At 46.8% G+C, this 13378-nt stretch overlaps 5 protein-coding genes across 5 annotated transcripts; 2 read left to right on the top strand and 3 right to left on the bottom strand.

Annotated features, from left to right (window-relative positions):
• Positions 1-249: 249 nt before the first annotated feature.
• COCSADRAFT_134360 (uncharacterized protein) lies at positions 250-997 on the bottom strand. Its single transcript, XM_007697912.1, has 2 exons — positions 845-997; positions 250-770 (listed from the first exon to the last, which is right to left on the bottom strand). The coding sequence occupies exon 2, from the start codon at positions 542-544 to the stop codon at positions 269-271; it is 276 nt and encodes a 91-aa protein (XP_007696102.1). The 5' UTR covers positions 545-770; positions 845-997; the 3' UTR covers positions 250-268.
• A 1399-nt stretch (positions 998-2396) lies between these two features.
• Positions 2397-3103, top strand: COCSADRAFT_33419 (uncharacterized protein). The gene is made up of 2 exons (XM_007697353.1): positions 2397-2476; positions 2534-3103. Exon 2 carries the CDS (start codon positions 2540-2542, stop codon positions 2942-2944), a length of 405 nt encoding a protein of 134 aa, XP_007695543.1. The 5' UTR covers positions 2397-2476; positions 2534-2539; the 3' UTR covers positions 2945-3103.
• An 861-nt stretch (positions 3104-3964) lies between these two features.
• Positions 3965-4195, top strand: COCSADRAFT_46957 (uncharacterized protein; the record flags this gene model as incomplete). The annotated part of the gene is made up of 1 exon (XM_007697446.1): positions 3965-4195. A coding segment is annotated over one exon (231 nt), but the record flags the coding sequence as incomplete, so codon positions are not given.
• Positions 4196-7417: 3222 nt separating this feature from the next.
• Positions 7418-11757, bottom strand: COCSADRAFT_178332 (uncharacterized protein; the record flags this gene model as incomplete). The annotated part of the gene is made up of 5 exons (XM_007697911.1): positions 7418-9176; positions 9255-10103; positions 10158-11016; positions 11145-11633; positions 11737-11757. The coding sequence occupies 5 exons, from the start codon at positions 11755-11757 to the stop codon at positions 7660-7662; spliced, it is 3735 nt and encodes a 1244-aa protein (XP_007696101.1). The 3' UTR covers positions 7418-7659.
• Positions 11758-12321: 564 nt separating this feature from the next.
• COCSADRAFT_178331 (uncharacterized protein) lies at positions 12322-13310 on the bottom strand. Its single transcript, XM_007697910.1, has 2 exons — positions 13120-13310; positions 12322-13072 (listed from the first exon to the last, which is right to left on the bottom strand). Exons 1-2 carry the CDS (start codon positions 13294-13296, stop codon positions 12488-12490), a joined length of 762 nt encoding a protein of 253 aa, XP_007696100.1. The 5' UTR covers positions 13297-13310; the 3' UTR covers positions 12322-12487.
• Positions 13311-13378: the final 68 nt, after the last annotated feature.

The following is a 13378-nucleotide window of genomic DNA, read 5'->3' as shown; positions in this document are numbered from 1 at the left end:
ATAATTCTACATCTATACTAAGTTTACAATATTTTTGATGCGCAGTGACATTGTCAAGACATGGCAATTTGGTGGGTTCTCTCCCATCTGGAAATGCCCATTGCTTAAGCTTTTACTCTATGCACACCTCTATCAGATAAGCTTTCGCCTTGTTTTACTTGCTCTGGATCGTAAGGTTTATCATCAATGAACCAATGATGCTGAAATAGAATTACACAGCCTAAGAAAACAATGGTTGTTCTTCATCCAACGTATGATATCGGATTGATTATAACCTAGCCAAGGTCCTTCCACCGTAGGGTATCCCATGTTGTGGTTGAATTACAAGCCCTTTAGAGAATTTGGAGTGCCCAAAACCATATATACAGTAACCTATGACTTCCCATTGCAGTCCAGAGATCAAAGAATTGTGCTTTTGCCCTGATGGAGTATGGCAAGCTATAGAAATAGCCGCACTATAGCTTGCCATAACAGGTGCAGCAGTCTGGAAGCGTATCATGGCAATAGTAAAGAGAACAAGTATTATTGAAAATGCTACCGACATTGAAAGTGTCACGCCGAGTGGGGAGCATCCAAACCAGAACTGTCCGGTGGTATCCGTTCTGATCCAGACGCTTGTCTGATTATCGAAAGCATAACCTTCAAAACTGACGAGAAGGATGGACTAGGGGAAGAGCTAATGGAAGAGCCCGGAAAGTATCATCAGAGGCAGAGCAATGCGATATGGTAGCTGCAGGAAGTAGGTGCATCGCTGCTTGCCATGCGGGGTTCTAGACACTCGTTAGTCTTTTACGCTGACGAACATAAGGCTCCCACTCTATAACTGTGGTCACTGATGTGATACCTTAAGTGAGCCTGTTCTTAGGTATCTGCTGTATTTAACTGACGCGCACATTGCTTGTTCATAATGTTGGTAGAGATAATGTCAATGAGATTAAATGTAAAGGGAAAGGTTTAGAGGTTGCACACGTTTGTACATAGCAAATGCCAAGGTTAGAAAAAAAGCGGGGGTGTGAGGATAGTAGAAGGAAATCAGCCAAGAAGAAAATATGGTTAGGAGAATAGCGCAGCTGAAAGAAAAGTGGGGCTGAGAGAGTAGCACTGTTGCAAGCAAACATGATAGCTCTATACCAACTAGAGGCAGCTGCTGTATGCTCTGCTCGGCTGTAACCAAGTTATGTACGTTGTGATTCATGTGTCGTATGATTTTGGTGGAGGAAACCATGGTATACCTAAGGTGATGCTGCATAGCTAGCGTTGACGTGAGCTGCATTCATTGTTACCCAAAAGTCACGAAGGGTGCCTTGGCTGTTATGATACGGAGTTAGGTAAGGTAGAGAGGTACATGTGAGTATTGCAGGTGCGAACAATCATAGAGAAGGAATTCAAGAAGATATGTACTAACCTGCATATTTAATAGTGTAAAGAGCCTTCACGTCTATCATGTGAGACAAATCGTCTTCACGGTTAAATCCTACAACTCTTTTCAACCAAAAATGCCACGCAACCTCACAGATCACTGCATTCAGCTATCTCACCTTAGCCAGACCGAGACCAAAGAAGCAAAGATCTATACCCAACCTCATGTGGTACATAATCCGAACCCCAGGTGTGCGGCCTAAATGGCTAGATTCGCGATACGAACGGCTAAATTCGCGGACCGACCCCCGCAGATGTGCGGCGGCCTGAGACTTGGCGATCTTGGCTATGATTCAGGGTCGAATCCTAAGAACCGATATAGTTAGTGTTTGCTGCACGGAGCGCAGATCCTTACATAGAACAAAGCGTGAGCTACAATCAAGCCTCTTTTGTACTGGATAGGTCACTTAGATGTTGTGGTATTGTGTTTGGTAGTCAAGTAACAGTCAAAGCTGTGCGTGGTCTTAGCTTTGTGAGCTACTGGCCATGCTGAACCACTCGCTATGATTTGACTTCGACCCCACAACGGTCCTTAGGCGACCATCTGCAAGGCCAGCTATCTGGAAGGCAGGTAGCTATTTGTGGGGTATGTTACCTATGGCGCTAAAACCTAATAGGCGATTTGTACGGGCACCTATCATCAGGAAGATCTTGGATATACAGTCAGTGCTGAAATCCTACACCAGGAATATGAGATCCGCATGTTGGAGCAAGAGAACCAGTATTTGATTCGTCGCTCGGGATTCAACGCAGCAACCTAATTTACTTCTTCCTCAGGCGTACCAAATCTTAAATATACTGATGTTTGAATTAGCCCTTTCGAGAAACATATCCCGAGAACTCCCTAAAGAAAGGTAGGAAGTAACATAGCCTCGAAGCGTACATTAAGAAGACTCGTCATGTGACTGAAAGAGAAGGGAACCTTGATTTGATGTATAAAAGGCAGACGATTCTCCTCGAATTTGAAAAGCATCCAGACAGCAATCATCAGCCTACGGTCAACAGTCATTCGCACATACCAACGAAACTTTGAAAGACATTTTTCAACCAATCTCAAGCAAGTCTTTCAAGCCTATCTCTATACACCCATCTTCATATTCTAATACCCCCTTAGTCAACAATGAAGTTCACCACTTTCGTTCCCTTCCTCCTTGCTCTGGGAGCCACAGCACGGCAAACCGCCCCCGTTGTGGGTGAGGCTGTGCTCGATCTCTCCGCAGATCGCCCAAGCCATGCCGACGTTGAACGTTCTGACGTTCAGCTCGTGGGTACCAACTCTCGCAACCCACGTAGTCTCCGAAGCGGAAACCTCCTCAAGCGTGAATGCCAGGGAGCAAACAGCTATGGCTGCTCTGCTAAGGGTTGGTGCTGGAAGGAATGTGGCAGTGGTAACTGGTGCTGGACTGCTCACAATGGCGGCAGTGGCCAGTGGATTTCATGCGGCGGAGCCGGTGACTGCAACCGTAACCAGGCTTGCAGCATTGGAGGCTGCAAGGAGTGCGGATGCAGCGGATGCACCAAATAAGTTGAGGTAGCATGTGGGGTTGCGTTTAGAAGGTGTGCATATCGCTTATAGCAAAGAGTACAGCTGCTTGAAGGATCCAGAGATGGGGGCGAAGTTCAACTGCCGGTATAAGGATATCCTCTACCCTTTACGTACTACCAATCATATACTATACCTTCAAACGAAAAACAAAACTTGTGTTGTGGCTGATAATTTAGTGACATAGTGGTTAGTATTATTATTTGTCAAGTAATTGACAGGTCTCGGTAGATCAGGTCCAACCCCCTACTGAATAGTATCTTATCTCGTTTTTTGTACCTTTTCACTGACTTCTACATAATAATAAGTATTTACGTAGCCGTGCGACAATGCCCTGGCGCGACTTCCTTCCTGTGATAGACTAACGTCCTCGTAGCCAGTAAGTTAGTTCAGGCTCCGCCTTACTAGTATAGTAGTAGGTGATAATAATGACAATTGTACAAGTACAAGTATCAACTAAAAAAGACGACACGAAGCTTATTCGTCTTGCGTACTACCATTTCGGGGCATAGATCGTGATGCCCTTCGTTCAGTGAGCCCGCCGATTACAGCAAGAAACTACAAGGCTGGTTAATGCTATTGCTTCAGACTATCCCAGGCCCACTCTATCTTTCATAAACCTTTCTGAGATTGTTTTGGGCTATAGAAAGATATACGAAGACTGCGTCCCGAGAAGCTTGATTTCTTTTAGAAGTTGGCTTCGCTGCAGTATTCATCTGCTGCTTGATCAAGTCACGTAGCCCGCATCCCAACGGCAAGTCTACTAGTATTTATACAGCTAAAAATGGTCTGAACAATATTCGACATCTACAAAGCGCGTCCTCGCTCACTAACAGTATTCAAAAGTTACATCCTTTGGCAAGTATAATGGCTCCACCCGTCTTTCATTCGGCCGAATCCTGTCCCACTGAATCAAGGTGGGTATTGCAGTTTCAACGGACTAATCCACTATTTAAACACCACCGGAGAAAGCACCACAATCTTCCCGCTCCCAATTCAAGCTATGGTAACACACTCTATGCCGCTTCAATCGAAGGCCACGAGCCGGGAGTGAAGCTTCTACTCGATATGGGCGCTGACGTCAACGCTCAGAGTGAACAGTACAACAGCGCACTCCAAGCTGCTTCATTTAGAGGTTATGATCAGGTAGTAAGGCTGATACTCGATGCGGACGCTGATGTTAATGCATGGAGCGAGCAATACAGCAGCGCATTTTACGCCAGTTATCAAGAGGCAGAGATGAGGCATAGGCTAGCACTGGAAGTGCAAAAGAAGGTGCTAGGTCACGAGTATCCCTATATTTTGATGGATATGTACAAATTGGCCTCAGTTCTTGAATGCCGATGCAAGTATGAAGAGGCAGAAGAGATGTACCGACGAGTGGTCAAAAGACAAGAGAAGATGCTTGGACGCACGAAGCAAGCCACGCTTTCTAGCGTTAGCAGTCTTGGATTCATGCTCAGAAAACAAAGCAAGTATGAACAGGCAGAAGAAATGCACCGAAGAGCAGTGAAGGCCTCGAGAAGGTGCTTGTGTTAGAGAGTACAGACACGCTCGACAACATGAGTGATCTTGGATTTGTGCTGTTAGGCCAGGGCAAGTAGGAGGAGGCAGAAGTAATATACCAACGAGCAGTCGGAGGATTAGAGAAGATGCTTAAGCCAGAGCATGCATTAACACTTAAAGCAGTTAACAACTTAGGCGGGGTCTAAGACAAGCTAGGCAAAACTGAGGAAGCTGAGCAGATGTATCAACGTGTGCTAGATGGACATAAGGAGGCATAAGAGCTGAATTGTATAAATACTCTTACTATTGTCAACAACCTAGACAGCCTCTACAAGGATCTAGGCAAGCTTAACGAAGCTGAGTAGATACATCAGCATGCGTTAGTTAAACGCGGAAACGTCATTCATCCTAAAAGCCTTCCTTCTCAGTTCCTAATGCTAAATGATATTTGGGCTGTCGTCTCTACACAAAAAAGGGTCCTGGGAAAGACGCTTGACACTAATATTCAAAAGCTCTATGAAGCTATTACAGAACTCGTTGAACAGTATGCAGCGAACATATGTACAACGGAGTAGCAAGCTGCCCAAGCTAGATAAAGGCGACCAACCGAATCGACAAAGTTTTGGAGATTACCTGAACGTAACACAACTGACGAAAGCTTATTCAGCTCAACACTGTTCTTTAATTCCCACCCCTATTTATGCATGCATGTATCAAGAACTTCGTTTAATAGCAGATATCACGAGAAATGGAAATCAGTTATGCTAGCAACTAAATGTTGAGAAGAGCCTGCGACGGAATTTACTCAATATGACAGATTCCAAAGTTCATAAGAGTGAGAAAATATAGTATCAATCATTTTCTGTAGTGGAGGAGGGGCAGGAGTAAACAGACAATCTACCATGAGGTGAAGAGATTAAGGGAAATGGGGTAGCCACTATAACATTCGTTCAGTTCATCACGTCCAACAAGCATCATTAGTAAAGGTTTTGTATCACAGAAAACTGTTTTCATTGGCTGTACGTATCACTTTACGCATGGTTGTCGCCCTCGGCTGCATAGACCTTTTTTCTTCGAAGCCTTGCGGGGCTATTCATGAGTTACATAATAGAAAGCCTTGACAAAGTAAACCCTATTGAGATGTACTAGTTATGTAATAACTTATGCAAATTTGTTCCCCGCTGTATCTTCGTGACGAACGGGTCCCGCTAATTTCATATGAACATCTTCGTAGCTGCTATGTCCTTGTACCTCGAATATGTCCTCTTAACTGTAGATATGAGGCCTTTCTACTTACAATTGTTGATATACTCATGACCTGACTCACATCGTTTTTTCCTTTCGTCTCTCTCCATCATATGTGTCGAGAGAAAGGATGCACGAAGCAGAGACATTCCAAAGCAGTACGTGGGATGTTGCAGAATAGACAAAAGAGAGTTTGGAATGGATCAAACAGCCCCTGGCATACACATAAGTACATACATGAGAAAATAAAGCCAGAGGCATACACAGTGCCGGTGTAAGACAGAGGCTTACAAGCCTAATTTCCGAATAGCCGCATAGTTTACACTAGTAGTCTTACGCTCCACATATACTCGTGTCAGCACAGTAACATTGATGGAACGACAGTTTGATTTCGGTTGGTCGCCCATCAGTACAGTCAGATCCTTGCAGCGGCTTTTGGCCGTAGAGTATTGAGCGCAATCTTACTAAACAAATCACAGCGTATCAGACCACCAATTTTGAAAAATTTCATACACTCTGACCATTCACACAAAGCAGACACCAGACACCGCAATCTCGGCGCCTTGGCGAGAGTAAGATCTTCTCTATGAGTAGCCGTATGCTTTTCTGTTTAGCTCTGTGGAAGATATATCTAGGGCCAAGCCCGTCAAGTTTCTCCTGGTTTACATCTGGACTCGCTACAGCAGAACGATCCTCAGGCTCTACCACTCGTTCCTTACCCTTTCGCAGGCGTTCTAGAGCCAACCAGCCCAAGTTTATCTCTAATAACTAATCTTACCATCAACAAACCACTCGCTGTCTATACTTCAGCCATGAAGCTCGCAAGCGTGATAGTCTTCTCTTCTTCCCTTCTGGGAATGGCTTCAGCAGGCTACTTGATCAAGAAGGTGCCCGCAAAAGTGATACCGAGAGTAAAACCAAGGAGCCCGATCAATGGAAAACCTGGGGTAAGTGGAGATCCATCGCATTACCTGATGCTTCTCGAATACAAACGCTAACGATTTCCAGTGCGACAACCGCCAGTGTCCTCCACCTCCCGACCTAGGGTGTTCGACCTCGACCAGACACTCCATTGAGTGTGGCAATGGCAACGACGAATGCTGGATTGTTGTGAGAAATCTACTTTTGCGCTTATGATGCATAGATGCTGATGAAAGATTAGCCGCGCGACTGTGCCTCATTGTGCCGATGCGAGTTTAATAACCCTTACAATGACTTGCTGGACTCTTGCGCTCGTGTAAGTGGCATTCCCATCCCCAATTTTCTTCGTCCTTCATCGATACTAACTGCTCCTGACAGGGTGTCCCGGGTACAGATAGTTATGAATGTATCTGTGTTTTTGACTGCGCGCCTCTTGGCCCTAAATCTGGAAACGGTCAATGTACGGCTGATCAAGATGCTTGCAAGAAGCCGTAGACTGAATTATTGTGCCGCAATCATGGCTAGCATATAGGTGTATAGCAGATAATTAATACTAATAGCTAATGCATCAACTGTTTCTAGCCAATACACTTCCTCAATATTTGACGGTGATAGGCTGCGCCCTCCATCTTACTCAAGGCCACATGGCCAAATACCATGCGCATGGCCGGACCTTGTGAAATCGAGAAGGATGGATATGCTACATGTAACTCCACAAGTGCAGACATCAGCATGCCATAATATGTCTTCTCAATCATTAAATGCTCCATCGTTCACACCCTTGCCCTTTTTGTAAATGAATTTATTCTCTAGAACAGTGCCCATCTAATATATACCCGCAATCAAGGGTTCGGGACCAGTACCGAAAAAAAACAAAGACAAATAAATCATCATCATCATCATCATCATCATCATCATCATCATGAGCTCTGGACCTCCCGAATGTGTCCGGATCATCATGGGTATTGTACAGTCCACTTCACATATCAACCCAACTCATATCAACGGAGAAGCGACGTGCCTGCTCAAAGACAACGCAACGTACCACCATTGTACTTCCAGAGCTGCTCCAGACATACAGAAGCAGCCACGTACTTCCAGCTTTGGAGACTGCGATAGTTCTCCCAGCCCTTTACCTCCAACGCCACCATGAAACACGCAATAGATCGCGGCAACGCCTCGGTAGCATCTTCCTCGCTATCCCAGTCCTTGTCCCCATGGACAATGGTTTTGATCATGCTGCTGACATCGCGGTTGAAGCGCTCCTGGACCTCAAGATTGGCTTCGCGGATGTAGCGGGAGGACGCGCGCTCCTTCTTGCCAAGGATATTGCCGCTGAAGACCTCCAGTTCAGTAAGAGGCGCGCCGCGCGTGGGACGCAGCGTATCCATAATCTCGAGCATGTTGTCCTCGTACGTCTCGCGCAGCTGCTCTGCAAAGTCCCAGTGGTGCTCCCACTGTAAGCCTTGTGTCTCGCGAATGATGTAGCGCTTGAGTTTATTGACCAGCGACTCTTTGCCCCAGCGCTGCCGGAAGATTTCGTAATCGCTCTTCATTTTGTCGAAGAACTTCTTTTCGTCAATGGCGCGGTACAGGATTCCTAGGATCTTGTCACTGCGGTAGTAACGAATCCTCCCTTTGTCGGCGTCAAGCACACTAATGCTGTCAGGGTCATCAATGTCGTCTTCTTCAATTCCTGCTAGTTCTGCTGCCCCCAACTCGTTGATGACCAAGTTGGATCCCGGCGCCATGAAATCAGGCCGGAAGTGATCGATCCCCTTGGGTATTAGCGACATATCTGCCGGTACACCCGTCTTACTAAAGTCAACAGCATCAGAAGCAAGCTTGGCGAGGATCAGGCAATCCGGGTGTCGCGTTCCGTTAGGCTTTACATCGGCTCGAATCTTATGCTTGTTAGAAATCTGACCCAAGCGATCCATTTTCATGTACTCGATGAAGAAATCGACAATGTCGTTGGCTTCTACTGGACGACCCAAATCATTTGCAGGGACTTTATCATATTCTGCTGGCTCCACAGTGTAGGCAGGGATGAGTCTCTGGTCGTATATGATGTGAAACAGGTCGCCATCAAGATCGCCTCCGCTCAATTGTGATGGTAGATCGCGCGGACCCTGTTGTGAGAACACAACACAATTGTGAAGAGCACGGAGGGGCGAGTCGTCTGGGACATCTACTGCATTCACTAGTTGGACGTCACCAGGGTGCAGTGCTGGAGCTCTGGTGACGACAATCTGGTTACCAACAAGGATACTCCTCTTCAGCTTGCCGGTCTTGTCATGGTCCTCTGTTGCAATATAGACCTCGCCATACTTGAGAGTATTTGTCTCGTCCATGACACCGTACAAGAGGTAGCCTTTCTCGATCGGAATTCGAGCGCGGTACTTCAGACTTCTTAGTGACGACATAGCTGCTACCTCTACAATGTCGGTCAAGAATCGATCCGCATGGAAAGACAAGCCTATACGGTGCATCATTTCAAACAGCTGTGGTACCTTGGCAAAGACACAGGAGTGTGAGTATGCTGTAAAGTGTCAACGTCAATTCTGATCAGGTAAAACCTAACAAAAAACCTTGTTAGGCTGTAAACAATAGTCCTTACCTAGAAAGCTAGCAGCATTCAGTGGATGCTCAGTAATAAGTTTCAATATTTTGACAGCCTCATCCTGTACATCCAGAAATTTCTCCGCTGGGACACCCAGATCTTCCAGTATTTTGATGAACTGATGGTTAAGAAATACTGATAGTGGTTTGTAGGCAGCTCCACAAAGCTCCAGGTCTCTCCAGGTTTCTTTGGCGATGTACTTTGTCATGCTTTTGCGAACATGTAGCTGTTGGCCAGACAAGGATGCATCGAGTGATAGGACCCCTTTGGCGCCTCGGTATCTAATCTGCAGAACGGTCGGCCTCTGCTGTCTTCGCTCTGGTGGGAGAGCGCGCCATACTGTACGGAGAAGCTCCAGTGATATTGTTCCGCAGCCATCACTAAATGTGCGACCGTTTCTCTCAACGTCGTCCTTAACCTCAGTAACGTAGGCAGTTTCTGGAACCGGGACTGAGAATATCGTGTCAGAAAAGGCTTGACCGATTCTGGCGGCACACTTGGCGCTGCAATGAATGTGCGAAAAGTCCCCAAGGTCTTGTATAACGTTTCGGGCGCGGACCAGGGATCCGTCCATCTCGAAAGGTGCCATAAACCAGGCTTGATGATTGCGCAGTGAAGCATGGGAAAATCCGAGGAATTGAAAGGTCCGTCCTGCAACTGAAATACCATTCTGAAGGACATTGCGGAAACGCTCATAGACTTGATTCTGGGACGCACGTGAGTCATGGAACACGGATAGTCCATCTTCATCGGCGAAGAAGACCCTCATAAAGTACTCGGTTCGTGTAGTGTATCTTCGAAGGACACGATTGGATACATCCCAGTCTGGGCCGCGGAGTAGTATACCTAAATATGGCACTAGTGAGATGAAACTCTGTACATGTCCAAACGCTCACATACCTGTTGGTGTTACGGTGGCTTTGTAGGTCAAAGCAAGATGATGATGCTTCTTTTGCTTGCCATTCAAATCTCTGTACGCTAGTCCCCAATGTTTGCAATCCTCAACATTCTCTTGTACGAGTTCAACGAACTTCCTCACCTTGAACATCTCTGCGGAAATGACCGGGGCTGGTGTAGGCACTTGTTGTCCTAGCCGCCTCACTGCAATTGCAGTCGTCTCAGCACCATGCTGCTTTGCGATTTGGTGGATATGCGGTATGAGATTGATCATCGCCGTTGGAGTAATAGTACCCTCTAACACGAGCGCTGCAAGCTGATAGCGGACCGCAAAATTGAAGGCGGGCGGGATGGAGGGATTGTAAGCGGAAAGCTTGCTCTCAACGACGACAAGTTCATCTTCAATCCTGTGACTGCCTTTGTTGGGAATCATATTTTGCCAACAATACTCTTCAGGTACTGAGTGGTCCTTAACGAAGTTCCAAGCATGCTGAGCACTCCACGTATCAGAAAAGGCGATCTGATATACCATACACAAAGCGGAATTCTTAGTGTTTTTGGTATTGAGTGCGCAGAGTCTCTCTAGTCTATTTGTCTTTTGCTTTGATGTCAAGTTGAGCGCTGCCAAACCTGCGAGCAAAATTTGCACTTGAGGTGCCTCTTTACCAGCATAAAGATGCAGATCGTCAGTAGACTCAATGCTATAGAACTTTGGAGGAGACTTTAGGGTAAACGTGATGGCCCCGTTCCTTCCTTGATTTTCGAAGCCAAAGGATGGCACGACGTGTTCGATGATTGCATAGGGTATATCAATCCGACAATGCCAATTGTAAGACTCGAGGGTACTCTCCTGTAGGTACACCTATTTCATGGTGTTAGCGGACTACAATTAGAACTTAAGAGAACGACACTTATAAGGCGACTAGTACCGAGCCGGCACCTGCAGCTCACTTCTTCCGTCGTCTTGAACGTATGAATTGAGAAACTTACTACTAAAGAGGACTTCCCAAACGTGATATAACCCTGCCTCTTGTCTTTATACTTTTCCTGAAATGAAAGCGTCCCTAAGGTGGTGTAATCCCACACGCCCGTCATGAGAGCCGAGAATGAAAGTGTTGATTGATCAGCTTGCGAAGCCTGGGCTGTCGGCGCCTGACTGCCCATTTTTGACCGCATGGCTGCATCCTTCTCCTGCAGCGTTCTAATCTTGAGTGGATCAGGTTGCCCGGGCTTGTTGTTCTTGCAGAACGTGAGTGCCTGACCCTGGAAGACCAAGGAATGCAGAGGAGCCTGTCTGCCACGACTGCCGTAATACTGGAGGAATCTGTTGCCATTGCTTGTACTTGGGACTGTGAGTATCGCAAATGGTCGTCCTTTGTGGGTATTGTGTTTTCTGATATCGAACGCAAGTATATCGAGTTTGAGCAGTTTGTCTTTTAGGAAACGCTGCAACTCGACGTGGTTTGCATCTTTGGGCACCTAGCAGCGCGCGATCAGTTTGTGTTTCGGAACACATATGCTTGTCTCCATAACCTGCTGCTGCAAGTCACTACAGCTGATTGCCTTAGGAGAGGGGACTTACGCTCGGAATGTAGATATCCATGACGGACAAAATGGTGCAGCTTCAGCCTTGGTCCGCGCAGCGACAGAGCAAGATTCGTTTTCCATGCGCGTGTGGAGCTACATATAAATAGGAAAGGAGGTAAAGTCGAGCTTAACAGATATGCCTTGTTGTGGGTGAGTGTGATTACAAAGTGGGGACTAGCGTTAAATGCGCGGTCTCACGTGCGGGGTTTGGCTATCACTGTGTTGGTGAAGTGAGAATACCCTACAACAGCAAGTCTATAACGGCTGGAATTAGCTTTCACTACCAGAACGAAACGCTATTGTTATTGTTTTTCCGAGACAACCGCTGTGTTGCCTAGTTTCGGTCGTCAGCCACGGCGGTAGTAGTATGCAGGAGGCACAGTGAAGCATGTAAAGAGCCACGGCCAACAACTAACCAATCACTACTAACCGCTTCAACGCATGGCCAAGGCAAGGGCGTGGCACGGTCAAGACCGATTTAGATATGCGGGTTGTTGAACAGACAGAACGCAAGTCAAAGCCCGCGCGGTCTGTTGATTTAGAGAGACCAATGCTTATTGAGTCCGGGCGCGCATAGAGAGTGAAATAATACAGTCTATTGTTAAAACATGCTAGGAAGGTCCTCACAAGAACTCGGCGCAACATAATAAGCGCGAGTTTCTGTTTTTGTTCAGCGGCAAGGATGACCCGGTTCTTGTTCGCACGGGATTTCACAGCTTACGTCTTGTCTTACACTACGGACGGTGTTATTTCTTGTCCCCTTCTTTTCCCGGGGCCTCCCTTCTCTCCAGTATTTTATCCACCAGGCCAAAGTCAACCGCCTCTTGCGCATCCATGAAGTAGTCGCGCTCCATGTACTTCTCGATCTCTTCGAGCGTCCTCTTTTTGGTGATATGGTTCTGGTAGATCCTGTTCAGCTTGTCTCGTATCCTTAAAATCTCCTTTGCATGGTCTGCGATATCGCTGGCCTTGCCACGGTAACCACCACTCGGCTGGTGTATCATGACGCGAGCATGTGGTAGTATGTACCGTTGTCCTTCAGCACCACCAGCAAGAAGTAGTGAACCCATGGATGCTGCGATGCCCATGCATATCGTGGTCACTGGACACCGGATATAGTTCATTGTATCGTAAATGGCCAGACCAGCGCTGACACTACCACCGGGACTGTTGATGTACATAGAGATAGGCTTCTCAGGGTTATCGGCTTCGAGGAAGAGAAGCTGTGCTACAGCATTCGCGGACATGTAGTCGTCTACTTCGCCATTCAAACAGATGATACGTTCTTGGAGAAGACGCGAGAAGATGTCAGAGGTTTTCCAGCCTCCACCCTAGGAAGTCAGACATGGTTTTGTAGACAAGACGAATCGGAGCTCACAGTGGTCTCTGTCACGTAGGGTATCGGGAGTGATATCGCGCGTGGTGTTTGTTGCTCAGACTGTTGCGTGTTCCATTGAGGCTGAAAGCCAAACTGGCTCGACATGGATCGAATCCCATTCCTGTAAACGCCTCGCAGCGCAGATGGCCTTGTAATCCGTTGTAATACTGCAGCCATGATTTGTGTTGTGGAGATCGTTGGTGCTTTCCCCGCAAGAAAGCTATGGGGTATGCCAAGCCGGAGGTCCGATGCCATCATG

Source organism: Bipolaris sorokiniana, assembly GCF_000338995.1.
Source record: "Bipolaris sorokiniana ND90Pr unplaced genomic scaffold COCSAscaffold_2, whole genome shotgun sequence".
NCBI lineage: Eukaryota > Fungi > Ascomycota > Dothideomycetes > Pleosporales > Pleosporaceae > Bipolaris > Bipolaris sorokiniana.
The sequence above is the reverse complement of the archived record's forward strand: the minus strand, read 5'-3'. Positions and strand labels throughout refer to the sequence as shown.

Bases quoted from the DNA above. Each gene is read 5' to 3' on its own strand.
- COCSADRAFT_134360 (XM_007697912.1), bottom strand. From the start codon at position 544: ATGTCGGTAGCATTTTCAATAATACTTGTTCTCTTTACTATTGCCATG.
- COCSADRAFT_178331 (XM_007697910.1), bottom strand. From the start codon at position 13,296: ATGGCTGCAGTATTACAACGGATTACAAGGCCATCTGCGCTGCGAGGC. The intron at 13,073-13,119 runs GTGAGCTCCGAT...CTGACTTCCTAG, and splicing joins CCTACGTGACAGAGACCACT to GGTGGAGGCTGGAAAACCTC.
- COCSADRAFT_33419 (XM_007697353.1), top strand. From the start codon at position 2,540: ATGAAGTTCACCACTTTCGTTCCCTTCCTCCTTGCTCTGGGAGCCACA.